Below are 25,616 nucleotides of genomic sequence, written 5' to 3' on the forward strand. Positions count from 1 at the left end.
TCGAGGTAGAAATGGTTTGGTCATAGCCCAATGACAGGATCGATGGGGGCATGCTTTCTCCTACAGGAAGGCTGTGGAAGAGTGGTCGATATACCTCGTCGGCCATGACAATGATGTTTCTCGACTTGGCAAACGCGACGATATCTTCTAGAACATGCTTAGGTATAGTGACTCCAGTGGGATTGTTGGGATTGTTGATAATGATCATCTAGTCCTACGAGTTAGCCGTGGGAGCTGCTCGTCTGAAGTATGGTTGTATCACCTTGGTATTTTCTCGCACCAGGTCTTGTAGCTCTCGAATGTCCGGGATATATCCATTCTCAGCCTTCAATTTCCAGAGGCTAACATCAGCGCCCAAGCTTTTGGGAACTTCGTACAGCTGTTGGTAGGTCGGGTATACACAGATTACATGATCATTCTTGCCGACGAGGGTGTAGAGAGTGAGGAAGTTGGCAACGATGGCTCCCTGCGTAATGACAACTTGATCGCTGGGGAGAGAGCCCGAAACATCGTTTGCGTACATGTTGGCGATCTGCTGGCGCGTCTTCTCTGATCCGTAAATGGCGCCGTAAGTCATTCGTCGGGTTGCAATGTCAAGGGGGCCCGCAGCCGACTTGTCGCTCGACAGCTCTGTCAACTCCTTGATCGACACAGACTCGCAGCATGTTTCGGCAATGTTTAGAGCACCAGGCGTTGTCTCGAGACGATCCATCCACTCTTCTACCTCGAAAGCTTTGATCTGGACCATGACGTTGGTTGATGTGGTGAACTGGGCCTCAGATTTGATGTTGCAGCTCGTACCGGTGCTCTAATTCACCGATTGGAGATGATGAGTTGATTGAAAAAGCCCAAGATGTGTGTCTGTTGCTCTTCTTATCCTTATTTCATAATTGCGGCGCTTTGCCAAACTTATGTTCTGCGTCCAGCGTTAAGCATGTCTTGACATATCATGCGCCCTTAAGACGGGGCGAGAGGATGGGCCGCGACGAAGCGTCTCCACCCTTCGTCACCGACTGGGAAGGAAAGTCGAGACGAGACCGAACATTGTAAGAGCCCCGGTTCAAACTTCTTTAAAGTCATTCGCTCTCACTTGATTAGCACTACTAAGCAACAAAAACTGTCCACTGCCACATATAAGACAAGTTCACACAACACATTCGACAAATGAGCGGCCAATGACCTGCTTCAACGGGTTCGGGGTTGCACCGATACCGCGGCCAGGATTAGAAGGAAGATGCAGTCGAAAGCTCGGCCCCATTAAGCCACTGCGGTGTTGGACTTTGACGAGAACCTTTGAACAGCTTATCAAGCCCCCAACTGTTACTTTTCGTTATCTCAAACTCCATGAAGCAAGCCTGGAGCAGCAGTTGGAGAACCGCATGGTCTTTTCTTTCCTCAGCGGGGAATTTCTCGCATAGGATACAAGTCGACATGTCAGTTCAATACGACTTTAACATTTCGCGTGGTACTCGAGCTGGCGCCATGGCTTACGCAGCGCGCTGTTTATGGCGCAATTTCCTTGTGCTGAACCAAGATCTTGAGAACCATCATTGATTACTACACGAACATCAAAATTCGCGAGATTTTGAAGCGTCTTGCGCTACATAGTGTTAAAGAGGTACGCATTCGAAAACGGCATCAAATGGACGGTGTTTGACGATGGATCAACCTGCCAGAAAAGTAGAACATAATTGAAGAAGGGGTAAGGGCCACAGAGGTCACATTTGTGATTATTCTAAAGTTCTTCTGAGCTCCACAGATATTCATGCCGCCTACCTAGCTAAGACATTGAGGCGATTCTTTCCTGTTCGGAAACACATGTGACAGATAGATGGACTTTAGAGGGCCCTTCTCCCAAAACCTAGCCAAGTCATTTTACGAATGCCATCCACGTTAGAATTCAGGTATCGTATGCCGTCGTCGCGGATTTCAAGACGGCCATCCGGCACAGGGTTATCTTGATTTATGTACCCTTCGAGCCCTGAGACTCTCGTCAAAAAGGGGGGTGACTTGACCCAACTGAAAATGCATTACGTCGACAAAATACTACATCGTTGACAAAACTTGAAATTCCATTCCAACAACCTTTTGGACTGCCGACAGCCGAATCTGAAGACTTGGTACCTCGTAAGATCCACACACGTCAATAGTTACTGCAGCGCCTGTCTTTCAAGGTTCATCAGCCATAGGTATTACTACTTGTGGGTTCTTCCGCCGTTCTCTCGTCGTCCCACAAGTCTCCCTGAGACAAGAAGGTGCTCTGTTGCCAGATTTCAACCCTTCCACCTCTCCCATTCCTGTATCAAACCATCAGCCGCCAAGATGTCGAGTTCACCTCTAGAGAAAAATGATACCATGTAAGTCTCAACATACATCCATACCTGATCAAATCATCAACTGACCGTCTAAGCTTCAAGGGCGGCTTTGAAGTGGGCAACGCTATCGAAATAAGTCGCCATGACAATCCTCGCCGCAGTGAAAGCCAGATGGCCACTGGAGAGTAGGCTACCACCAAGGAGCCCGGTTCAATCCTATGCTTCTTACTAAGACGATGGACTCACAGGCCAAGCAACCCTCTTGAAGGTATTCCCCGAGAACAGCTCAAGATCGATGCAAGACTCTTCGCCATCGGCCTTGGCCTTCAAAACGAAATCACCTACTTCGAAAAGGGGACGTTGGCTGCACAGACTCCGAAAGCCTACGAAGACATACCGGAGCTGACTGAAGAGGATCGAGTCGTTCTGAGAAACGAGATCGAGCATCGCTGGAGGCATCCTAAAGCTCTCTACTTCACCATTCTTATGAACTCGGTCAGCGCAGCAATACAGGGCTGGGACCAAACAGGGTCAAATGGAGCAAATTTATCTTTCCCGCAAGCATTTGGGATCGCGGACAAAGGCGAGGCCTGCATAATAGCTGGAACATGTGCAAGAAACTCCTGGATAATTGGTGCCATCAACAGCGCACCGTACATGGCTATTTGTGTCATGTGAGTCCTTCGCCAATTCCATAATGGACATATCACTGACTACCTGTCCGTACTAATAGCGCTTGTTGGCTGTCTGATCCCGTCAACAACTGGTTTGGAAGACGCGGTGCAATCTTCCTGGGCGCCATCTTCAGCATTCTCGGCCCCGTAGGCCAAGCCCTTTGCCAGACTTGGCCACAGATCTTGATCTGTCGAATTCTTCTCGGCATGGGAATGGGACTGAAAGAAGTTACTGTACCCGTATTCTCGGCCGAAAACTCACCACATAACATACGTGGAGCTCTTGTCATGTCGTGGCAACTTTTCAGCGCTTTTGGGATCATGCTTGGATTCCTTGCAAATCTCGCTGTAGTTGGATTTGGGGATATCGCCTGGAGACTTCAACTTGGTTCCGCCATGATCCCCGCAGTACCTTTACTCCTGGGAATCTACTTTACACCTGAATCACCCCGCTGGCTATTGAAGAAGCGCAAGTTTGTCCAAGCCTACGAGTCACTCCTGAGACTACGTGGCAACAATTTACTCGCCGCTAGGGATCTTTACTTCGTCAACGCTCAGCTTGAAAAGGAGCAAGAATTAGTGGAGGCTGACGGGCTTGGTGACAGCAACTTGTTCACCAGATGCGTGGAGTTATTTACCGTCCCCAGAATCCGTCGGGCGACACAAGCATCAGGTATTATCATGGCTGCTCAGCAGTTTTTTGGAGGTAGGATAACGTACTTCCGAAATGTTCGAGAACGCTTGACTAATAACTGCAGTCAATCTCATGTCATTTTACTCCTCGACGCTCTTTGAGGAAGCAGGGGCAAGTAACACCATTGCTCTTCTCGCCTCATGGGGATATGGTATGGCAATGTTCCTTTTCGCGATCCCGGCTTTATGGACCATTGATCGCTGGGGCCGCAGAGCGCTGCTGTTAGTCACCTTTCCGAACATGTGCTGGGCTATGCTAGCAGCAGGCATGGCCTTCTACATTCCGCACAGTAGTCCCTCGCACCTCGGTGTTATCTGCTTGTTCATTTATATCTTCGCCGCATTCTATGGTCCGGGGGAGGGACCAGTGGCGTTTGTCTACTCGGCCGAGGTTTTCCCTCTATCACATCGTGAGGTTGGCATGGCTTGGGCCGTCGCAACGAACAACTTTTGGGCCATCGTCGTGGCACAGACATCCCCGCCACTTCTCCAGGCCATCAAGCCCCAGGGAGTCTTCACACTTTATTCTGTCTTTGGCGTTATATGCTTGACTCTAATATTTCTATTCCTTCCAGAGACGAAGCAGCGCTCTCTTGAAGAACTTGATGACGTTTTCTCGGTTTCTACCAGGCGGCATGCGTCTTATCAACTATTGGAGGTCTTGCCATGGTGGTTTAAGCGCTATATTATGCGCAAGAAAAACGAGCCTGAGCCTACGTTGTATCTTTTCGAAGAGGAGGAAAACATTGAGTCGGGGCCAAAGTCCTAGACACATGCTGAATGAAGGCGAAATAACACAAGGACATGAAGCTTTGCGGTGATAACAGGAGCGAAAGGCTTGCAGACTTTCTTGCTGAGGGCCAAGAGCAATAATTCTTTTGATTTCCACTCACATCTTTCATCTTTTTACGGAGACGGCTTGAAGGATAATAGTGAGATTTTGGAATTCCAATATCTGGATAGAATCCAGCCGAATTGATCGGATTCACAGAGTAGCTCGTCTTTACGCTAGTTGGGGGCATCGATATTTGAAACATAAACCACCTTACACACCTTTAGAATCCCATGATGATAGAATTTGTGAGCCATTTGTGATGGTTCTAACAGATGCCACGTATCTCATCCATTTCACTGGGGGACGTTGAAACGAGAACATTTCACTTTGTTAGGCGCAGCCGAGGAAGCTAACGTCGACCTGCCTATTCGTGTAGTTATCGATCCAGTGGCCGACACGTTATCCTTGTCTAGCTGGAGCATGTGAGTCAATGCTCAGCAACAGCCTATCGCTAGTTTGATCGCCGCAACCATTTTTGGAATGGCCGGTGGGGTTTCGGGATGTTAAGTCTTGTACAAGGGATTCTGTTCATGCTGCCTGCAGGATTAAACTTTTTAATTAAGTGAACCCACACTTCTGCCTAAGTCTTTCACGATATACAGAATTTCAGGGGTTCTTATTACTTCACAGGTAGTCAACACCTAGAAATATACATATATAAAGTATTTCACCTTACTTATAGACTGTGCAACAACAGCATCTCACCAAGCCTCTTCATTACAACACGATCCATCCTTCCACATACCGGTCTGCGCTATGGCCACTCAAGCCTTTAGCAGTCCCGTGCCTCTCACCTCCGACGAGGAGGAATTCATGAAGCACGAGCACGAGCGTGTCAAGTTTACTGACAATCAACAAGAAGCCTTCGACAATTGGGCTGGCCCGAAAGACCCCGACGTATCTGATGCGAAATATTGGATTGAAAAGAACACCGAGCTCGATTTCAATGCCTTCTCGTTCAAGTGTCTCAACCTCCTCATTAAGCAGGCGGTATGGAGATACCACCATCGCGCATTCAAGGTGAGCCTACAGAGGCCTGAAGTCCAGTCACGATCACTGATACGTTTCAATTGACTCTGGAACAACTGGTTGTCGAACGTCCCGGGGCAGGTCTTAATCTTGGACATATGCCGAGCCTGAAAGAGAGATTTCCTGTTTTGTTCTTGGGCGAATGGGAAGCCGTCACGCTTCTGGTTCGCGAATGTTGTATGCTGAGGGTTGTCAACGAATTGTCTGATAAACCTCAGTGGTGGCTCAAGGTCAAAGACGATAGTATTGCTTCAAAGTGGAAATCGGAGGCTTTGACAATCGACTGGGCATCGTATATCGAGTATGCTCACTTCACTCCTTCTATGGCCGATGCGGTAAGGTGACTTGTGTCTTCATACAGTGTGTCAGCGCTAACGACCTCCAGTGCATCAGTGAACTGCGGAAGAAGGCGGTAGTGTATGAACAGACAGGGCTTATGCCGGTCTACGATTACTGTACTGCCGTCATCAAGTCTGACAGCATCCTTACCCCCGAGTTCGCCAAGTCTATCCAAGATGCTATCAAGCCACTTGAGGATGTCCCCTCAGACTGCAAAGACTGGCACCCTAACAGCAATGATCAAGTCTTGGATCTAGTTCACCCCTCCCTCTGGCCCTTGGTATACGGTAGCTCTAAGGTGCTTCATGACCGCACAATCGGCGTCGATGACGCTCTTGACTACTGCGGCATGGGTACTACAATACGCCAGCCGACAAAGGCGGAGGCTACACTATCTCCCACCACTTCTTGGAGGAACACTTCGAGAAACAAGGTGTTGAGCAGGGAGTTTCAATGGCTACCATGCGATGTGGACCTCGATCGAATGACTGGAAAAGCCAGAATTGCAAGCTACATCAACAACCTTCATCCTGTAGAGCAGGCTCACCTCTATCCAATCATCGAGCAGCTCATTGAGAAGTCTTTACCAGCTTGGGATCTTATCTACAACTGGGAGGAAAAGTTTGCGATTCAGCGTCTCGTAACATCCAATGTTCAGAAGCCAATGTGCCCTTGTCCGGACATTTGCGGTCGACGCCGTGCATGCAGGCCCCAGGCACGTCCTCTTGCCGAGGGAGAAGTTCCACGAAACCGAAAGGATCCGGAGCGCAACGCTCGTGACAAAGCCTGGTTCAGAGAGACTCATGGCCCTGCCCTTCCTGACGCTGACCCCGAGGCAAAAGATTACGTCAAATTCGCCGCTTCCGACATCAGAAGCAGTGGCTTCTTTGGATGCAAAGACCGCTGTCAAGTCATTGTCAAGTTGGCCAATATCCATCTCACGCCAGAGAACCCTGCATACAAAGGTGGCTCTTGGCATACAGAAGGTCTTTTGAACGAACATATTGTCAGCACAGCACTGTACTACTACGATTGTGAGAACATCACGGACTGCACTCTCAACTTCCGGACATGTGCCAACAGAGAAGACCTTGATGATTCTGAGTCACGAACGTCGCTCGACTATGAGCAGTACGACTGGTGGAGTATCAAGCAGGCATTCGCAATCGAACCTCGGGGCCACACATTTCAGAATGTGGGATCAGTACAGACGAAAGGAGGCCGGGCATTATTCTTCCCTAACCTCCTCCAACACCGAGTTTCTCCCTTCAAGCTGGCAGATCCCTCAAAGCCTGGTCATAGGAAGATTGTAGCTCTCTTCCTCGTCGATCCAGCCATTCCTATCATCAGCACGTCAAACGTGCCGCCTCAGCAGAAACACTGGTGGCCTGCTGAGCCTAAGACTGGTCCATTGCCCGTGCCAGCATCAGATGACCAGGGATTGATTCAGTGGGAAACGGCTCAGGAAGAGTGGGTTAACTCCGAAGAAGCTTGGTTGAAGGCTCGAGAGAGTTGGGAACAGAGCCTTAGTAGAGACAGGTGGCCCATCGGAATGGAACAGGCCAAGGAGCTGAGGAAGGAGCTGATGGCTGAAAGAACGTGGATGAAAGAGAAGGAGGCTGATTGGCTCAAGACGGAATGGAACTTCTGTGAACACTAGCTTTATGTTATTGATTTTTAAGGAGAGACTCCAGTATCTCAAGGTCTAGATATACTTGCTACGCTTAATTTACCATGAACTTCCGATCGGCTTGCCTTTTATTTGGCTTAGTTCCCTCATACCACGCGACGACTCCTGCAATATCTCTACATTAGCCACTCATGGTAAATACGTGTCCATTTTGGCTCATTTCGGGGCTTCGGCCGGTGGATCTCTGTAGTGACATCGGAAACACAAAGGGACACCAAAGGTGGTAACCCGCTCGAGATCTCTATTTCTGAAGTTTCGTATTGTTATGTGCCTTACCTATGTCAACATGGGAGAACCACCGATGCCGCGAAGGCTAAACAGTTCACAACTATCCTTCTCTATGTGTACACCATACCTCCATTCGCACAGATCGTGTCCCCGGTCACCCAGCGCGATCTCTCTTCGCACAAGAACACAATGATATCTGCCACATCCTCCTCCGTTCCACATCTGGGCTCGGCAGGAACCTTCTTGTTCTGTTCTTCCATCCTCGCAAGATGCACAGGTCCGGCAGCACGGTACATATCGGTATCGACAGGGCCAGGGTTGACTGAATTCACAGTTACCCCATATTTGTGGCCTAGCTCTGTGGCCCAGACCCGTGTCAGACCTTCGACAGCAGCTTTGGATGCGGCATAAACCGATTGAGTCGGGTAGCCACCGCGGGCAGATATCGAAGACAAGTTGACAATACGACCGCCGCGGTTGATGTGAGGTAAGACGCTTTGAGTCATGAAGATGACTGCTCTGACATTGACTGCCATCAGACGATCATACTCTTCAATTGTGACTTCTTCGAGTGGTGCATTTCCTCCGACGCCCGCATTGTTCACCAGAATATCAACCTTGTCGGTCTGAAATTCTTGAAGAGCGGCTTTCAGAAGAAGAGAGGGAGCCTCAGGAGACGCCATATCGGCACGAATGCACGCCACTCGAACTCCGAACCCCTTTACTTCCTCAACCAATTTTAGAGCAGCAGCTTCGGATGAATGAGAGACATAATTGAATGCAACCTGCACTGTGTTAACATCAGTACTTTCATCACAGGTCAACTCGGTTAAGATGAGACCGTTATGGATATACTAAGTAAGGAAGCTCTGGTTGATCGACCTGATAAACTGATTCGGGCAATAAGATCAGGACTTACACTTGCGCCTTGTTTAGAAAGAGCTCGAACTATGCCAGCACCGATTCCTCGAGCCCCTCCCGTCACTATTGCGATCTTTCCATTTAGAGACATGACGATGACTTGAAGTCCAGTGGTCGTATATCTCGAATCACCCTTTTAGCTGAAGGGGAGAACGAAAGATATGGATCTTGATCCTTACTCTCAAGGTCTCTTGAGGGCTTTTCGATTACGACCAAGGGCGAGGTATAGGTATAGAGAGTATAGAGAAGGTAAAAACCCAGGCCTGCATAGGCTGCGTGCGGGGAGTCGCAGTGGGCGGGGGTTTCCATCCAAATCAACAATGTGGCGGAAACCCAACCGGGTGACAGTGCGCCGAACGTGGGGTAGTGGTGACTTGAGACGGCGCCGTGTATGGTGCCTTGTGAGGAGACAATGTTTTGGGCCAATTTGTTGAGGCTGCACGAGACGATCTAACGTGAACGACAGGACCAGCGAGCTCGGAGGGGGTAAGGGAGGGGTAAAGAATTCCGAAGGTGACGCAGCCAGAAAAGATAGATATCTAATCAAGCTGCCCACCTTTGTGAGATCAGATGTACTCGGTATATAACAAGCTGGCCGCACGTAGCTGATGTTCCCAACTCACTTCGCCATTAACACCCACAGAATCTCGAGTCACTGGCCTGTATTGGCCATCACAATCAGAGTCATATCCATCAACCAGTTATACCTACCATGGATACATCAAATGCAGTCGATATCCTTCGCCGAAAACCGGACAACCTTGCAATCTATACTAACCCTGAGCATGAGCTGTATCTCAAGAAGCTCGATGTTCCGACCCCAAGCGAAGGGGAGTGCCTCATCCACGTGCGAGCAACTGGCATCTGCGGCTCCGATGTTCACTTTTGGAAAGCAGGTCACATTGGCAAGATGGTTGTGACGGGCGAAAACGGGCTAGGTCATGAGAGTGCAGGCGTAGTTGTTGGCGTAGGACCTAAAGTGATGAAGTTTAAGATTGGTAACAGGGTAGCTATCGAGTGTGGCATCCCTTATATGAAGGTATTGTGCTTCTTCTATTATATAGGTCGATATAACGCCTATCTAGAGGTGGTCTTCTACTCGACGCTGCTATATTACGGAACCCTTACCCGCTACTACGTACACCTAGAAGACTGGCTTCATAAGATTCCTGATGGGATGTTATATGAAGAGGGATCTCTTCTCGAGCCACTCTTAGTGGCTCTGACAGGGCTCGAGCGATCTGGCGTTCGCTTGGGTGATCCCGTGGTTATCTGCGGTTCTGGTCCTATCGGTATTACTACTTTGCTGGCTGCTAGCGTAGTAGGTGTAAACCCTATTGTTATTACGGATATTAATTAGACTAGGCTGGATATGGTAAAAAAGGCAGTTCCTAGAGTGCGAACTGTTCTTATTACTGCTGGAAAGGAGCTGTAGGCGACTGCCGAGGATATCAAGGGAGCTCTTGGTGAAGAAGCCAAGATAGTACTAGAATGTACTGGCGTTGAGTCAAGTGTGGTCACCGGCATATACGTAAGTGATCTACACGATTTGTTCGTTGGACGGGGATACTTGTGCTAATTGAAATATAAAGTGTTGCCGATTCGGCGGCATGGTCTTCGTTATCGGTTGCGGTAGAGATCTTGCCACAATTCCCATCATGTATATGGCTGGCAAGGAAATTGAGTTACGCTTCCAATTTCGCTACCGAGATATCTATCCTCGGGCCATTGGCCTTGTTGCTGAGGGAGTCATTGATCTCAAACCATTAGTCACCCATCGGTTTGCTCTTGAAGATGGTGAGAAGGCCTTCAAAACAGCTTCAGACCCTAGTGCTCTGGCATTGAAAGTTCAAGTACTTGACGATTAGAAACCAGGGCGGTAGTGCTCAAGCTTAAGCTTTCTAATTGTATCTTCGTTCAAGGAAGTGGTTCCGCCCGGACGTAAATAGGGGTTGCAGGTTTCGACATCGCGAAACATTGTGCAGGCTGCAGCGTCGACGTCCTAGAGTCTTTCCATATCTTTCGCAACCGATTTGAAACGTTTGGGTCTCATTCCTCCGTACTAAAGGGTTCTCGTATGCCCGAATATAGCCCTGCCCGGCGTTAAGTCATGCAAGGAGCAAGAATCTATGTTGGCCACAGCTCATATCAAAAGGGCACATATCCCTAGCCGTGACATCGCATTTCTAGGAACACTGTTGTCGGCACCATGGTAGTCTCTTTCCTTCCAGCATTCCTTCAGGACTCGTAGCACCGTATCAACGTTTGTAAAACCGGAACCCGAGCTTTCAAGGATTCCCTCAATCAGATTCTCGAAAAATCGTTGTTGATCTGGCGCTGCCATTGCTCCAGCGACGCACATAGCCCATGTTACTGGTTTCAGAGACAGGCCATCAGGCACACTTTGAAGAGCATCCATGACGCCAGATACTGCGTTATGAATTGTTTCAAGCGCGTTTTCTGGTGGGTCTTCTGTGTTGGCTGAAATTGTGTGCAGTTGCACAAGGACTGCCGTTGCATATATGCGGGTAATCGACTGCGAGATTAAAGCTGAAGCGGGCTAACCGGACAAATTAGTATCATTCCATACTCCATAGTATTGAGAAGGTATACTACCTTTTGTTCTACCCCCAAGTATCCAACACCGTCTTCGAGACGTTTAGTGATGTCTGCAATTTTGCGGCTCAAAGCTCTCGGGTTCATCTCTGCAACTTGTGCCTCTAGCGAGGCTACATCTCCAAGAGCTAGCATAGCCCAGTTCTGGCAACCCATGACACAGGACACATCAATTTCTTCGTGGCTGAGCCACCTTTGATAAGGTAGCCTAGGTGGTTCACCTGTAGAAACACATGACAGAAGCTCGAACCAAAGCAGCTGTGACACATGGAATCTGATGGCCGCACTCATAATCCTCTGGAATCCAGTCTCAATTCTCGTAGAAGATTCGGACCTTCCTCCCACGCTCTCCAAGTCAATTTGACCCGCCACCAATACAAGAGCGTTCAGGTGAGACTGCCAATTAGTGGTTCCTCCTTGGAAGACCTAGCCAGGTTAGCATTAGCAGGGTGTAACCATGGGTTCAACAAAGATTGGAAGAGTGGATACCTCGAAGCTGATGAGAAAAGTCCCACATGTAAGAAACTCGACGCGATACTCGGGATGACTGGCGAAACCGTCTGTCTCGCAGCGAATGAGAACTTGACGGAGTTCTTGCATCGCATTGGTGTGATACCGGATTAGCTCTGACTCCATTTCCTCTGTCTTACTTTGCGACATGGCGTGTTGGTGTAAAGCGGATAGCGTAAAGGCGGCTTGACGAAGCGGCCCTTGCTTGGACAGAAGCCAGAAAAGCCATCCTCGGCCACCGAGTGCTGGCTTATCCACGTAATAGGCGTATTGAAGGGGAAATATGTAGTCCAGATAATATGTCAGGAGCTCAGCTTCCCTATACTCAGACCCGCCTGGCGAAAATATTGCTGACTCTTCAAGAGTTTCCCCGGAAGGCTCCGTTACGGCTCTGGTGGATGAACGTGTGGAAGAAGCCTGCAGTTTTCGAGTTCGGCGGAAGTTCTGTTTCACAGCATGCTTGATGCGTTGAAGTTCCGCCTGTAGCTTGACAGGGTCCTTGACCCAATCAGGCTCCGCTCCATAACCATGGCATACTATGTGTCGATCTGTGCATTCTTTGCAAGTCGGAGTTGCTTCGTCGCATTTCCTATGGCGGATACGACATGTCCAACAACCACCGCTGCTACGGCCCAGGGGTTTGGACATTGTTGCGGGGGTGTCTCTGGACTAATCTCGGGGTTTCGGTTTACCAGATTCATCGAGAATTCCCTAAGAAAAATACTGTTAGACAGACTCCAAACAAGTCGTATTGGCCCGTCAGCGGGACAAATTTGCTCGGGCTGTTTTGTCGACGTTCGTCGGCGTCTTCATTTGTGTCGGTTAATCTTTCCCAACCCCCCGCATTAGTAGCCCTGCAGCCGAGACTGTCTCCACAATTCGGGCTCTTGTAGCTCGGGAAGGAATGTCGAGCCGTACTTTAGGAAGGAAAGTCGAGACGAAAGGACTGCAATTGGTCCGCAGCCAACAACGCTCTGGTTTCCTAAAGTTGCTTAATGAACAAAGCAGGCTAAGAACTGATTAGAAGTGTGCTTTCTTACAGCTCAAATATTGATCATTCAATTATCTCACATTTCTGCAACTCTGAAGCATATTATTCACTTTATTTTAAAGCGAAAATCAAATGAGTAGATCATCTGCAAGCGTATGTCGGCCACTAGAAGACAGCGATCGACCATGCCTACCTAGGCATTCATAATCGTTTGTGGTCCTATAATCGCAGACAAGTATCCTCCATCTTCAAAGGTCAGTATCACGTTAAGATTAGAATGCAGGAATTATGCAGGCGGCGCAAGACATTCCTTTAGATGTGAAAGCTCAAAAAATTGATCGGATCTCCCAGAGCGAATATTGGCAGGCTTAGCAGACAAACACGTCACGGTTCCATATTCAAAGGCTAACAATTCCATTCCACTCTCTGTCGTTTCCACACTAATTAATCCAATATACGAAATACAGATTACAGACTAAACATTCCATTAGACTCGACTTGGCTCAGTAAACCCTCCCCAACCTGCACACCCAAGTTGGTTCAGTTGATACCAGCTGTATGCTCTAGATGAGAAGCACATTAGGAAAAGGAAGACCTAGGCCTGCTTCTTGTTGCGGTCGCGGAAGTGATCTCTGGCCTTGTCGCGGGCAGCACCGCGCTCCCGGTTGGCGCAGAAGACGTAGTTGCCACGGTTTCTGTCGCAAATCTCGGCGCCACGCTCTGTACGAATGTTATCATTTTGCCTGATTGAACCAACATTGAAGCATGTTTAACTTACCATAGGTAATGATCAAGTCCTCACTAGCCGCGCAGAAAGCAAGGTCATCGCCCTTGCAATTGGGGTCGTGGTCATCGCGGCCACGGTCACCATCACGACCACCACGGCCTCGGTCACCATCGCGTTCACCATCACGGCCGCCGCGTCTGTCGCCATCACGATCGCCATCGCGGCATTCGCGGCCTCTGCCGCCACGGTCTCCATCGCGGCGACGGTAGCATTCGCAGCGGCGCTCTCTGTAGCCATAGTACTGATCGATCTCGCATCGTGTGATTCTGTCGAATTCGCGAGCCAGCTCGATAGCCAGCTCCTGTTGCTCACGAATTGCGCAGAAGAGCCTGTTGCCTCCGTCATTCGCGAAGCAGAGCCTGTTCTTCGCATCTACAAGCTCCATTAGCAAAGCTGACTGAGGCCAGTCTCACGATGCGTTGAAATAATTTACCGTAGCGAGTAAACTCCTTGACACTGCGGCCGCAGTAAAGTTCGTCGCGTTCATCGCGGCATTCGCCACGGGGAAACGCCTCTGCCTTGGCCAGCTCGGCAGGCTGCTCAGCGGGCATAGCCGCGACGCAGCTGATGCCGTTGAGGGCGGCAACGAAAAGCTTTGAGTAGAGCATGCTGACGATCTAAGCGAACCGCAAGTGCTGGTATCCAAAACCAAAGGTGGGTATAACTGGAAGGGTATCCTGAGCTTGAACTGATTGTTGTCTTGTCTGTCTGATGAAGAGAAAAGAAGACAATATCTCACGGGGGGTGATGCCGTTCTTTATAGTCTGGGATCACTTGAGCTGTAGTTCATCTTTCCCGTGAAACGTCGCCTGCCGAGCACTCAATGGACTGTTGGCGCTCGCATTGCACCGGATCTAGTTCGTCGACATACTCAAACGTTGTTTATCCCTCTGGCATCCAAGGGTGTCCATTTCTCCGACGCATCCGTAAAGAGCTACCTAAGCTGTGCAGCTTTCAGCAAGCTACCTCGATCGGCTTTGCTCCGAGGCATCCTGAGTTGTGTCCCACAGATCGGATGAGCTGCAATCAGTATGCGTCGTGGGTTTGGTGACTGTCATTCACGAACTGGCGGAGTATCAAGAGCAGAGGTGCCCTACAGAGATGGCATGTGTTAGGCAAAGGTCTAACGGCAGCTTGCCGGTTGTACTACCATGTTCGTGAAAGTTGTCCAGGATTCCTGGCAAATGAACCAGAAGTTCATGCCTCCACGTTTGGCTTGCTACGCTTGATGGTGTGCCATCTAACTCTATTCAAGCTGTAAACGGGGGAAATGGTCGCATGGTGCAAGCATAAAATGGTTGCAACCTCTACAGTTCGGAAGAGTCGAAACTTTCTAGCTAAGCTGAGCAAGGCGGCTTGATTCCATTTCGGAAATCCTCAACTTGGGATCGACCCTTGGCAGTCCGGCAGGTCTTCCGAATAAGGATGGGTGATAATGCGCTCCCAAGCAGCAAATGTGTAAGTTTCTGGTACCTTTTTCCACGTACTAAGGTAGGATCAAGTCACTGCCATACCCGACAACCAGGTCGTTTCTCCGAGCGATGCTCAAGCATAGTCCAGCCATCAACTAACGTTATTGCTTCATTAACTGTTGAATCTTCAAGATGGAGAGGTCACAGGATCTCTTCTACCCCCCAGGTGGATAACCCATCTTGCATTGGACCGTATCCGCGAGGTCCCTTGCTATACCCGAGCTTTCCTGCATCATGCCAAGTTTCAACTCAACTGCTGTGCAGACTAATGTGAAGAAACATTTCAGCTATCATAGTCGGCGCCCGGGGAGACCCGATAAGTGCCGCTCCGTCCCTCTGATTGGACTTCGTCAAAGGTGACGGCAAACATTGCACGCCTCAGAAACCGCAAACCTTGCCCATTAAGCCATTGTATTTCCTGGGTGGAAGGTTCATGGGAGATAGACTCTGTTCATCTCCCGCTAGCCCCAAAAGGCGAGCTCGACTTTGTATATGCTGTCCAAGTACCCTCGAGGCTGTCTTTGATCAGGGCTTCGGTGGCAGATCATCGCGTGAGATCGAGTTCAATCCCCGTAAATGAATAGTGTATGAAATTGTCTGACGGGTAAGTCTCGTCTGACACGCGTCTATTCAGCCGCTCACTCGACTTGTCTTCCTGATCAGCGTCACGGGATAGTCCCCGACCTTTTGCGAATCCCGAGAGCTCCGCATGCAAACTGACCAGCATCCCAAACGTAATCTCAATATATGACTATTCGGTAAAGGAGGTGTTCGGAATTGTTTTCATTATGAGGTCTTGAACCTTATGGGAACAAGGTCGTAGCTTGGAATGATATCCTGCATCTGCGGCGCACAGTCAATTCAAAGCCTCGACGCGAGCCCTGCGCTACACTGTGACTGCACAGTTGTCAGCACGAACCACACTCACAATATGGAGAGCACAGCACAGCTGTTCGATTGATTCAAGATTGGGCAAAGTTCAGTTCGTCTGGTATGCGTTGAGAGTTATAAACCAAACACTTTGCACCCTCGCACAAATGTTTCGGCTTCTAGCATTGGTCTGGACCTTGAGCAAATTGTTGCGTCCCGCGCTGATGTTGTGCTTCTGGCATGAACCACTGCTTGTTTGGGAGACAGAGGTTATTTAATCTCCTCACATTCCTGTCGATAAGTTTGCTGCGAATTAAGCTTCTCCAACGTGGATCGCCTGAACTTCTCATCGGCGCGAAGAATGACTTGGGCAGCTTTTGAACCACGAACAGTCGATCTGGCTTATGAGATTGTGAAGTGAAATTAAGGTTGACCAATGAATGAACAAGCAGGCTTTGCCAAGGAGTCATGGCATTGAACGCTTCCATGAGGCTTGCATGAACGTTTCCACCAACACCCTGCTGCGAGGCAAGAACTGCCGTTCCTGGTGATCGACGTGAGCAAACTTCATGCGAACCGGTTCACGAACAGACCAGCTGAAGCGATCTACCTCGTGGTCCGCAGCGAGGCTGTTCACACGCCATCGCGATCCGGGGAAGTTTCACTAAACTAGAAACAGCGGAGACAGGATTTCGAGGGAGCTGGTAGTCGGGTATGTCATTTATTGAAACTCGTTAGCCCCCTTGCTCAAGGGGCGAGACACATAGAGGATATCTTGGCACCGGTGATGTACATCTCAAACCCCATCGAGGGCTTTCTTTCTTTACCTCCCTATCATATCATCCGCTCAAGATAAGAAAAGAAAAGGAAATCGCTCGGATATTCATGCAAGATAGCTGGAAACAAATACAAGAAGGCCGCAAGCGCGTTGGCGGAAAGAATGATAGGACGTTAGGAAAAAAAATGAGTGGGCATCGGCGCTACCGGAAACCTCCCTGGGCGCCACCGTTGTTGAAGTATCCCTGATTCGCGCCTCCATAACCGCCATTATTGTAGCCTTGCTGCGCGCCGAATCCATGGTCGCTATATCCGTGTGAAGGCGGGCTCATCGGCGGGGGAGGGCTTTGTTGGCCGTCAGGTGAGCCGAGGCGAGAGTAACCTCCTTGCGATGCGCTACGGCTTGGGGCCATAGGCAGGGGACCCGAAGGCGGCATTCCAGGGCTTTGGGTACGCAAGGGAGACATGAGCTGGCCGTGGCCATTCGGGTTGTCGCTATATGATCGCATGCCAGCTGCAGCACCAACCCCAGCGGCGCCCGCGGCCATGGGTGCGACACCCCACGCGCCCTTTTCCTGAGATGCCGGGATGCTGTAGGTGTTCTCCTGGACCATGCCGTTCTTGCTGAATGCGCCAGCATTGTACTCGGTGCCTGTCGCGCCAGCAAACGAGTCAGGGTCGACGCCGCGCTTGTGGAAGCCCTCAAGCTCCAGACGCTCTTCCTCGGCTCTCTTGGCGGCAAGGCTTGCCTCGTTAGCACCACGTCTACGCTGACGGATGAAGTACCAGAGACCAAAGGCAATCAGAGCACAGCCTACGCCGACACCTCCAGCATATACAGCCGTTTTGGCTGTTGGGCTGAGCTCGTTGAACTTTTCGCTCACAGACTTGCTAGGTTCCTCCAGAAGAGCTTCCTTGACAGTTGAGTTGCCGCTGAGATTTGAGGTTAGCACGAGCTCGGTTATAATGCAGCAGTTCAATGAGCGTAACTTACGCAGCAATCTTGATGCTCTCCCAAGAGCCCGTCTTGTCGCCAAAAGAGTACTCCTTTCCGGAGCTGTAGTCCGTCACCTGCGCAGACTTGACATACATGGTGTACGGTCCGGCGGCGTAATCGGTGTCACCTCCAGCCCATTCTCTAGTACCCGCAGCCATGCGGGGATCTCCACCAGCCCAGATACCGAGACTGAGGCGCATGGGAGTCTGGGGATAGGCCAGGGAGTTGTTGGCGTCCTTGGGGAGAAGAGTGCGAACGTTGTTGCCGTCAACCCACCACTCGAGCTTCTCCTTGGTCCACACGCAGGTGTAGTTGTGGAAGTCGTCCTGGATGCTACCCGTCACAGGGTGCTCGGCACCGTTGTGCCAGTCCTGAACACCTTTGCCGAAAAAGTTGCTCAAGGCGTCGTTCTTTATTCCAAGGAATTCCCAATCAACCTCGTCCAAGGTGTCGCTGAGCCACATCATAGAGCTCACAATGCCCTTTCCCTTGGCGGCCCTCATGTGGATCTCGGTACGGCCCCAGAAGAAGTAAAACTTGGATCGAATTGTCGGAGAGTCGCCTTGCTTGCTAATCGTGAATTCCGCGCCATTGTCCGAGGTGTACGTAACAGGGCCAACAGTGGTTTCCCAGGCATCAGTCGAGGGAGTAGAGTTGAAGTTGAAGTTGTAGTCCATGCCAAAAGCCGGGTCGGCAGGACAGGTCGTGTTCATCGGATTACATTTCGTCGAGACTTGAGCGACCGCGGGTTGGGCAAGCGATGCCAGCACCGCCAGTGCCGAAAGAGTGTATTGAGACAGCATTGTGAGGGAGTGTGAATGCAAAATGATCCAATTGGACTTCCGCAAGGACGAACAGTTGTCGAAATGAGCGGTTTGGGACGTTTGCGACACGTTTAGTATCGCCAGAAGTCCGCAGAACACGGCGCGCCAGCGGTGAGGTCTTCTTTATAACAAGAGAGTGACAAGAGTGAGAGACAAGGAGTGTATGCTGTCTGAGACGGACGAATTCACCAGGCTCAACGTCGCAGACACAGACCGGGCTGTTGGAACAGAGGGAGAGAAAGTTAACCTCTGGTGGAATGTCGAAAGGAATGGCGATGGTGGGGTTCAAAATCCAAGAATTCAAAAGCTGGGAATGAGTGTGGATATGGGTGTTGGCGTTCGCCTTTCAGATGGAGGCAAATGGCACGCATGGGAAGAAGCCGAAAGCACAGACTCGGGAATTGAGTTAGGGACTCAATCAAACGGAGAGCAATGATAGGAGGCAACCTCATCTCAACGTGGGCAAAGCGGAGAGACAGATGCAAGACAAGCCAGGGGATGCCGGGCGCGTGGCAAGCAGCATGTTGATTAAAGGGGGTGCCAATGTCTCTTTCTCCTCTTTGGGTTCTTGGAGTCGCATCTGCAACGGGCAGCGTTTCCGCACCAGCGCCAACCAGGATTAGCGTTACAACTATCGGTCGAACCAGAGGCGAGCAGCATTCTAGGGCCCGGTTCGTTGTGGCACCAGCAGTGCAAGGTTATCAGAAAGGAAATTGTTCGACATTCGCCAAACGGTCAAGCGACCGACTGGGAAACTCTCAAGATTATCCCGAGATTGTTAGTGGGCCGGCCGGAGGAGAAATGGCACCTTGGGCCGGGGGAAACGGCTGTGGCGATCTGGTGAACAGCGTCATGGGCGGTTGGAAAAGCGATCAAGTATAAGGTATTGCGAAGAGGCCGCGGTCCGCGTTTGGGTGCGCTTCCGGGCACTTTCGTGATACTGAAGCAAGCGAATGCGCGCATCGAAGGCCTCTTGATAGTTCAAACTTCAGGGTATGGATGGCCATGCGAATACCCGTGTTAGGTGATACCAAAGAGGGCCCGCTTCAGGAGTCGGCGATCACACCGCCGTCGCGTAAATCTCAAGGCACCTGCCCAAGCTGGAAGCATGAAACAACATCTGCCAAGCAGTCGGGTACGGCTTGCAGTGGTGTTGTGTGATTTCAAGCCGCATTTGAAAAGATAGTTGTGGCTGCAAATGGCAAATGAGGGTTGGAAAGGCGTTAGGTTCCCGATACTCACGACTTTGCGGTCAATTCGGTATCCGCACGGTGAGTGATAGGACTTCTCCAGCTTTCGAGCATTGTTCTCCAAAAAACACGACCGAGTTTGGTTGTTGCTAGCATCCTGTTTGTTGATCAATGACAAGAATTATCGTCCTCTACAAGCCAGCTTCCGGGCCTGACTCGAGACTGCAACAGCGGGTTACTAATGCTTAACCTCAAGAGAGACGCCTAGCGAGATCTGCTGCAGCTGTGATCCGAAATGATGATGGTTGTAGAGCGATGGAGCTTCTCGTGAGTAGCAGAGCCAAGCGTCTACTGACGACTCAAGATGAGCGAGAGAAGCGCAGTCGCGGAATAGTTGAGGCGGGATTGGCGTCGTGAGCTGTGGTGTCGTGTCAATTGGGATCTACAGGCTTGAGATCTGACCTGAGCGACTCGGTCGCTGTGGGTCACTGATGGCGATGATTTTCATCCGCAAATGAGCAATCGTAGTGTCTTGTTACTGCTGCGACCCGTTTGGTGGGAAACACTGTAATAGTGTTCGTCAACGTGCTGAGTTGTTTGCGAAACTTCAATCATGGAAGCGTCGAAGGTTTGCGGAAAATGAGTGAGACAAGGAGCATGAGGACAAAGTAAGGTGAGTGAGTAAGGTGGGAAATAAGGTGAACAAAGTGAGATGAGTAAGGCTGCTAAGGTAAAGGCAATTCATCGGGTATTCGGCGCATGGCGGGCCCAGGCGTCCGGGTCAGGGCCGGCCGAGAGACCCACATCCTTAAATGACAAAGCAACCGCTAAAACACAAGATTTTCCGCCTTGTTCGGTCACCGCGTGATACAGTGATATATGTACAGCTTGGCTAGACCGATATCGCTCGTCAACCTAAGTCAAGCCACAACGAGACATTGTCTGAATCACACTATCACTCAAACCCTCACTCGCGTCAAGAAGCTGCAGTAACGAGACTCCAGCTCACCAACGATCCAAGAACTCTGGAGGTTGACTTAAAGACATGCTCTTTCTTAGTATGCACAATGCCAACACCAATTTCGGCAATCTATCCGTGCCAAAACCCACATCGTCCCCGAACTTCACCAAACAAACGTGATTTTCGGCAGCCCAGTCCGCTCCCGATTACGCGGCGGTGGGTTCTCTCAAGAATGGACGCTTACCCGAGACGTAATAGTGGTGCAAACCGCCCTGCAACGACATGCTTAGATGCGATAACGCAATCCCAACCCCAGACAAGGTCTGCGGGATGAGCCCATGAAATTTTCAGCTGTTGTTTTCTCAAATACTGGGCTGACTCCTGGCTCCTGACTGAGTCATCTCCCTGTCGAGCCTCGAATTCACCCTTCACGCCTTCACTCAACGTTCGTAAAGCCATCAAAGCAGCCGACATGAGCGCGCAAAGTGGTCTGCAAGTCGCAGACTCGTCCGACACCGATGCCGGAAATGAACAACCAAGGAATGAAGCTCAGCGGCGCAGCTTCGGTGACTGGCTCCGTGATGATGTCAACATCCGCTATACCGATATCCCAGTCCTCGCTTGCTGTCTGGTGTCCGGCTTGTGCGACAGTGTAGCAGTGAATGCAGCTGGTGTCTTCGTCAGTATGCAAACAGGTAAGAATCTAGCTATCAGGCAGGGGAAGCAACATGCGATACTGACCTGTTTCAAGGAAACACCATCTTCATGGCTCTTGGCGCCTCGAAGCTTCCGGCTGGCGAGCCTCTCCTCTGGCTCAAGTCCCTCAGCTCCATCGCCGCGTTCTGGCTTGGGTGCTTCTTCTTCTCCAAATCGAGACACATCCATCCCAAGCGCAGAAGCACTCTCGCCCTATCGTTCCTTCTTCAGTCGTCTCTCGTCTTCCTCGCCGCCGCCTTTGCTCAGACACGTCTCATCGCCGACTTTGGAAAAGCCTCGGTGCAAGGCTCCGACTCGAATCACGAATTCAAGACCTCTGAAAACCCTCTTGTGATGGTACCCCTTGCGCTTCTGGCCTTCCAGTTTGGCGGACAGATTGTGACGAGCAGGATTCTGGGATACAACGAAGTTCCTACCAACGTCCTGACCAGCGTCTACTGTGATCTCCTCTCCGACCCCAAGCTCTTCGCACCCCTGAAGGAAAACCCCAAGAGGAACAGGAGGTTCTTGGCTGTTGTTTTGCTTGTTCTTGGAGGTATCATTGGTGGCTGGTTGCAGAGAAGTCGGGCTGGCATGCCTGGAGCTCTTTGGATTTCTGGGGGAGTCAAGTTCATCATTGCCGTCGCCTGGATGGGCTGGGCCAGCAATGAGCCGGTTGAGAGCAAGCTGGAGAAGGGCGTCAAGTCATAATTTAGATATCCGTCTAAGCCGTAGACTGTCAGCAGAATAGATCCCTCCCTCGTGGGAAAGTCTCATTGCAGAATGCGAGCCCAAATGCTCAGGGGTAACGCGATCCGGAGAAGTGATCGAGTTGCCTGCCCCAGAAACGCGCAGGCCATTCACCCAGAACAAGAGAATCTGCTATAGGTTCAAGTATCGCCAAACGTAACCTCTCAAGACAGACGCTCGATGAGATTCATCATCCGGCAAGATTAGTGAGGTTGGTTTTGTGTGTTTCTCAGTGTTTCTCAAGGGCCAACCCGACGTTTCAACTGAGACTAGTCAGTGTAGTTGTTGGCTTGTACACATCCGTCTCCAGGGAAACTCTCAGGGCTCACTGACTGCCACCCCAAGACTGATTTACGTACATACGTGCACTTCTGAAGGTTACGGTCGCCCTGGTGCCGCTCCTGTTTGATATATGCATACAATACGTGATAGCTGTGAACCTTGACCGAAGTACCGCATAACAGCTTTCTCCTCGTCAAATTGGGAATTCGCGTTAGCGAACGAATTGTTACGCGCCATGTAGGGTCATAGGGTCTTTCCATCCAACTTGGCAAGAATGATGGGCTTAAGGCCACCATTTAACATTACCAGAGGCAGAGGCAAAATGTGATGAGGTCGCTGTCTACTGATGGGCAAACATGTGCCACAGATAGCAGCAGCATCTCATCAAAGTGTGATGTAGAAAGGCTGGCTATGCAAGTCGTCTCAGCGTATGTCATGCTCCGCTGAGACGACATGATCAATTCATCTCGCTTCAAATCTGCCGAGACCAAATCTTGAATTTATAGACCAAGCCACCGCCACGGGCTCTCGACCGTGTCTTCTGTGACATTTCGGCACACTCCGGTGAGCCAAATACGGGGTCTTCAATGATACTCTAGTGCATGAACAGTCAATCAGACAGAAATGGACTCTCAACCTGTCCTTGTTTAAACGAAGACTTCCCCACAACCCATTCCTAATCAAGCTTCATAGGATAGCTTGCATGGCTAACATGGCTAACATGCTGCATCGTCCGCTCTGCGCCTGGGTCCAACCAAGAATGGCCCACCCCGGACGTAACCCACATGCCCGGATTCAAGATTCGCGAGTTCTACGATCAAGTCTTTTGACCATCTTTCAGGATCACTTGGATGCCAGCGCAGAATCCCCACCTACTATTTCATTGCTAAACCGCTGTGCTTCTCGATTTCAGTGTGAAAGATTCGCGATAACAGCCATCGGTAAACCATAGCACTGCAGGGCAAGCCACAACGTCAACGGTCATCCCTAGCCTCCATCAATAGTGTCTCGCACCGTTGGGACCACAATCGAGTCTTGGTCTGTGAACGAGCGCCAGCTCATCAAAACCGATGGGCACACGACCGTCACACACGCCGTTAGCCGAATTCTGGTGCTTCCGCCATCTCGTCACCCAGAATGACCCCTTGCATCGCAGCACAGTCTCCTTGGCGTTTAGAGGCTAGATTAAACGCGCCGTCTTACCAAAGATATGAGATGTCATGATCGAGATTGTCCTCCCCTGTCGACTTTGCATCACTCTACCTGCTCATTACCAAACAGATCAGGGTCTCGGGGAACGGAAGGGCAAGACATTTCTGAACAAGACCCTGCGTGACCTGGAGGAAAGAATCTAGGGGTCCTTCCACAAGAGGTTAGTCCGTCGTCATCATCAGCCTCTCATTGGCTGACTGGCAACACCTCGACCCCTGCACTGCAGCCTTCCCTTGCCAACTTTTGACGTCACCGAGGACGGTGATCTTGGAGCGCAGATCACCGACAAACAGGTTTGGAGTCGCACGGCACCCAACCACCCAACCCGCCAAACGGCGTTTCAATCGGCTCTAACAGTTAGCTTTCCTTCGCGGAGCAGGAATGAGTGACGGACGGAGGGCATCTAAATGACCATCTTGGCATCATTGTGCAGCATCAACCATGCCAGCCTGCCAACAATGTCTGCAGCCAGGGTCTCGGCACGGGCGTCCGCCCAAGCGACGTAAGGTACCTTGCGGTGAGCTGTAACAGGTCACAGCAGTAGGAGAGCCATAATGTCACGAATGAGGATGAGGAAGAGGGAGGATCAGGGGAAAGGGTATGAGATAGGAGGAGAGAGATAGATATAACCTCCATGCTCCTCCCGCCCAGAGTCTTGTGTTCCGTCTTATCCAGCATCCCAAGCCTTCATAAACAGAAGCACCCACACCACCAACCACACTTGACAACCTTGTAGGCGAAAACAAGCCTTTCGCCAAATCATCCTAGCAAATTATATCCCTTCCATCACAAAACCTCCATACTCTCAAAATGCCATTCTTCGGAGGCGGCCGTCGCGAACCCTCTCCCGAACCAGTTCGGGAGCTGACCCCACCCCCCTCAGAGCCACGCCGCACCGGCTTCTTTGGCTCTCGCCGGGACCCTTCTCCGGAGCCAATCCACCACCAGCCCGTCGCCGAGCCCGCGCCCCGCAAGCACGGCCTCTTCGGCTCCTCTCGCCGTGACCCCTCCCCCACGCCGACAGCCCGCACATCCCGCACCTCCGCGACCTCCCACTCCTCTCTGTCGTCAACGACCTACCACACCTCCCCTGATGGCCACCACGCCGGCGGAGGCGGCCTCTTTCGCCGCTCCACGGACGCGTCATCCGGTCGCCGGGGCGGTCTGCTGCACAAGTTTGGCGGCGGAGGCGTAGAGATGGACCCCAGCATCGTGCAGGCGCGTGAGCGCGTCATGGGCGCCGAAGCGGCTGAGAAGGAGGCTGACCGCGCGCTCATGGCTGCGCGGGAGAGCGTTGCTGCTGCGAGGGCCGATGTGCGTAGGCTTGAGGAGGAGGCCAAGGAGGAGGCTAGACGGGCCAAGATCAAGCAGTACCATGCCCGCGAGGTTTCCAAGCGTGGCAAGGCTTTGGGACGTCACGGAGACTAAGGTCACAAACATGAGTGGTGTGGTTGAGAGGAACTCAGCAGCATTTCTTTTGTATTTATGAGCTCATGATCTGGATCATGGCGTACGTTGAACAATACGGAGTTGGGAGAGCGAAACAAAAGATTTCACACTATGTATTACTACTATACACGCATGAGCGACGATTCGGAAACGCAAACGTTACCTGTATAACATGTTGAAAAATAAACTATTTGACGAACACAACACCGAGTCAATGTTTGTGACGCAAAACTATCGATGCTGCAATTTCCATGAAAGCGTTTTACTTCCAACCAATTTCATTTGAGAGCCACCAACGAACAGTTTCGTCAAACTAGATAGACAAACCTCTGCCGACAGGAAAAGGTCTGAGGCCATGGTTGACAGTGCTGACAGGCTGACAAGACCCCTCCATGATCTGCCCGCCATTCTCCAGTTCTCCAGTCCGACCGTAACCGGAGAATCTACTCAGCTCCGAAAGAGTAAGCACGGATCGGGGGTGTTCCCGGAACACCCCCTCGCAAATTCT

The 25,616-nt window shown here is 50.8% G+C and overlaps 9 protein-coding genes across 9 annotated transcripts; 5 read left to right on the forward strand and 4 right to left on the reverse strand.

Annotated features, from left to right (window-relative positions):
* Positions 1-154: 154 nt before the first annotated feature.
* On the forward strand, positions 155-4,451 carry HER10_EVM0004427 (uncharacterized protein; the record flags this gene model as incomplete). Its single annotated transcript, XM_035474074.1, has 5 exons — positions 155-176; positions 1,355-1,433; positions 2,564-2,989; positions 3,049-3,695; positions 3,748-4,451. The coding sequence occupies 5 exons, from the start codon at positions 155-157 to the stop codon at positions 4,449-4,451; spliced, it is 1,878 nt and encodes a 625-aa protein (XP_035332499.1).
* An 822-nt stretch (positions 4,452-5,273) lies between these two features.
* HER10_EVM0002911 (uncharacterized protein) lies at positions 5,274-7,545 on the forward strand (the record flags this gene model as incomplete). Its single annotated transcript, XM_035472604.1, has 3 exons — positions 5,274-5,349; positions 5,565-5,881; positions 5,932-7,545. The coding sequence occupies 3 exons, from the start codon at positions 5,274-5,276 to the stop codon at positions 7,543-7,545; spliced, it is 2,007 nt and encodes a 668-aa protein (XP_035332338.1).
* Positions 7,546-7,913: 368 nt separating this feature from the next.
* On the reverse strand, positions 7,914-8,815 carry HER10_EVM0008524 (uncharacterized protein; the record flags this gene model as incomplete). Its single annotated transcript, XM_035478042.1, has 2 exons — positions 7,914-8,588; positions 8,723-8,815. The coding sequence occupies 2 exons, from the start codon at positions 8,813-8,815 to the stop codon at positions 7,914-7,916; spliced, it is 768 nt and encodes a 255-aa protein (XP_035333006.1).
* Positions 8,816-9,436: 621 nt separating this feature from the next.
* On the forward strand, positions 9,437-10,592 carry HER10_EVM0006113 (L-arabinitol 4-dehydrogenase; the record flags this gene model as incomplete). Its single annotated transcript, XM_035475708.1, has 4 exons — positions 9,437-10,051; positions 10,085-10,141; positions 10,172-10,255; positions 10,317-10,592. 4 exons carry the CDS (start codon positions 9,437-9,439, stop codon positions 10,590-10,592), a joined length of 1,032 nt encoding a protein of 343 aa, XP_035332728.1.
* Positions 10,593-10,867: 275 nt separating this feature from the next.
* HER10_EVM0010540 (uncharacterized protein) lies at positions 10,868-12,498 on the reverse strand (the record flags this gene model as incomplete). The annotated part of the gene is made up of 3 exons (XM_035479996.1): positions 10,868-11,284; positions 11,341-11,766; positions 11,830-12,498. 3 exons carry the CDS (start codon positions 12,496-12,498, stop codon positions 10,868-10,870), a joined length of 1,512 nt encoding a protein of 503 aa, XP_035333260.1.
* A 938-nt stretch (positions 12,499-13,436) lies between these two features.
* On the reverse strand, positions 13,437-14,236 carry HER10_EVM0008255 (uncharacterized protein; the record flags this gene model as incomplete). The annotated part of the gene is made up of 4 exons (XM_035477784.1): positions 13,437-13,561; positions 13,620-13,802; positions 13,833-14,000; positions 14,062-14,236. 4 exons carry the CDS (start codon positions 14,234-14,236, stop codon positions 13,437-13,439), a joined length of 651 nt encoding a protein of 216 aa, XP_035332974.1.
* Positions 14,237-16,749: 2,513 nt separating this feature from the next.
* HER10_EVM0008254 (glycosyl hydrolase family 16) lies at positions 16,750-19,469 on the reverse strand. Its single transcript, XM_035477783.1, has 2 exons — positions 17,742-19,469; positions 16,750-17,680 (listed from the first exon to the last, which is right to left on the reverse strand). Exons 1-2 carry the CDS (start codon positions 18,545-18,547, stop codon positions 16,951-16,953), a joined length of 1,536 nt encoding a protein of 511 aa, XP_035332973.1. The 5' UTR covers positions 18,548-19,469; the 3' UTR covers positions 16,750-16,950.
* A 1,172-nt stretch (positions 19,470-20,641) lies between these two features.
* Positions 20,642-22,126, forward strand: HER10_EVM0010268 (uncharacterized protein; the record flags this gene model as incomplete). Its single annotated transcript, XM_035479733.1, has 2 exons — positions 20,642-21,414; positions 21,471-22,126. The coding sequence occupies exons 1-2, from the start codon at positions 21,192-21,194 to the stop codon at positions 22,124-22,126; spliced, it is 879 nt and encodes a 292-aa protein (XP_035333219.1). The 5' UTR covers positions 20,642-21,191.
* Positions 22,127-24,170: 2,044 nt separating this feature from the next.
* On the forward strand, positions 24,171-25,308 carry HER10_EVM0006046 (uncharacterized protein). Its single transcript, XM_035475643.1, has one exon. It carries the CDS (start codon positions 24,470-24,472, stop codon positions 25,085-25,087), a length of 618 nt encoding a protein of 205 aa, XP_035332716.1. The 5' UTR covers positions 24,171-24,469; the 3' UTR covers positions 25,088-25,308.
* Positions 25,309-25,616: the final 308 nt, after the last annotated feature.

The sequence above is a fragment of the Colletotrichum scovillei genome (genome assembly GCF_011075155.1).
Source record: "Colletotrichum scovillei strain TJNH1 chromosome Unknown Contig00006, whole genome shotgun sequence".
In the NCBI taxonomy this organism is placed as follows: domain Eukaryota; kingdom Fungi; phylum Ascomycota; class Sordariomycetes; order Glomerellales; family Glomerellaceae; genus Colletotrichum; species Colletotrichum scovillei.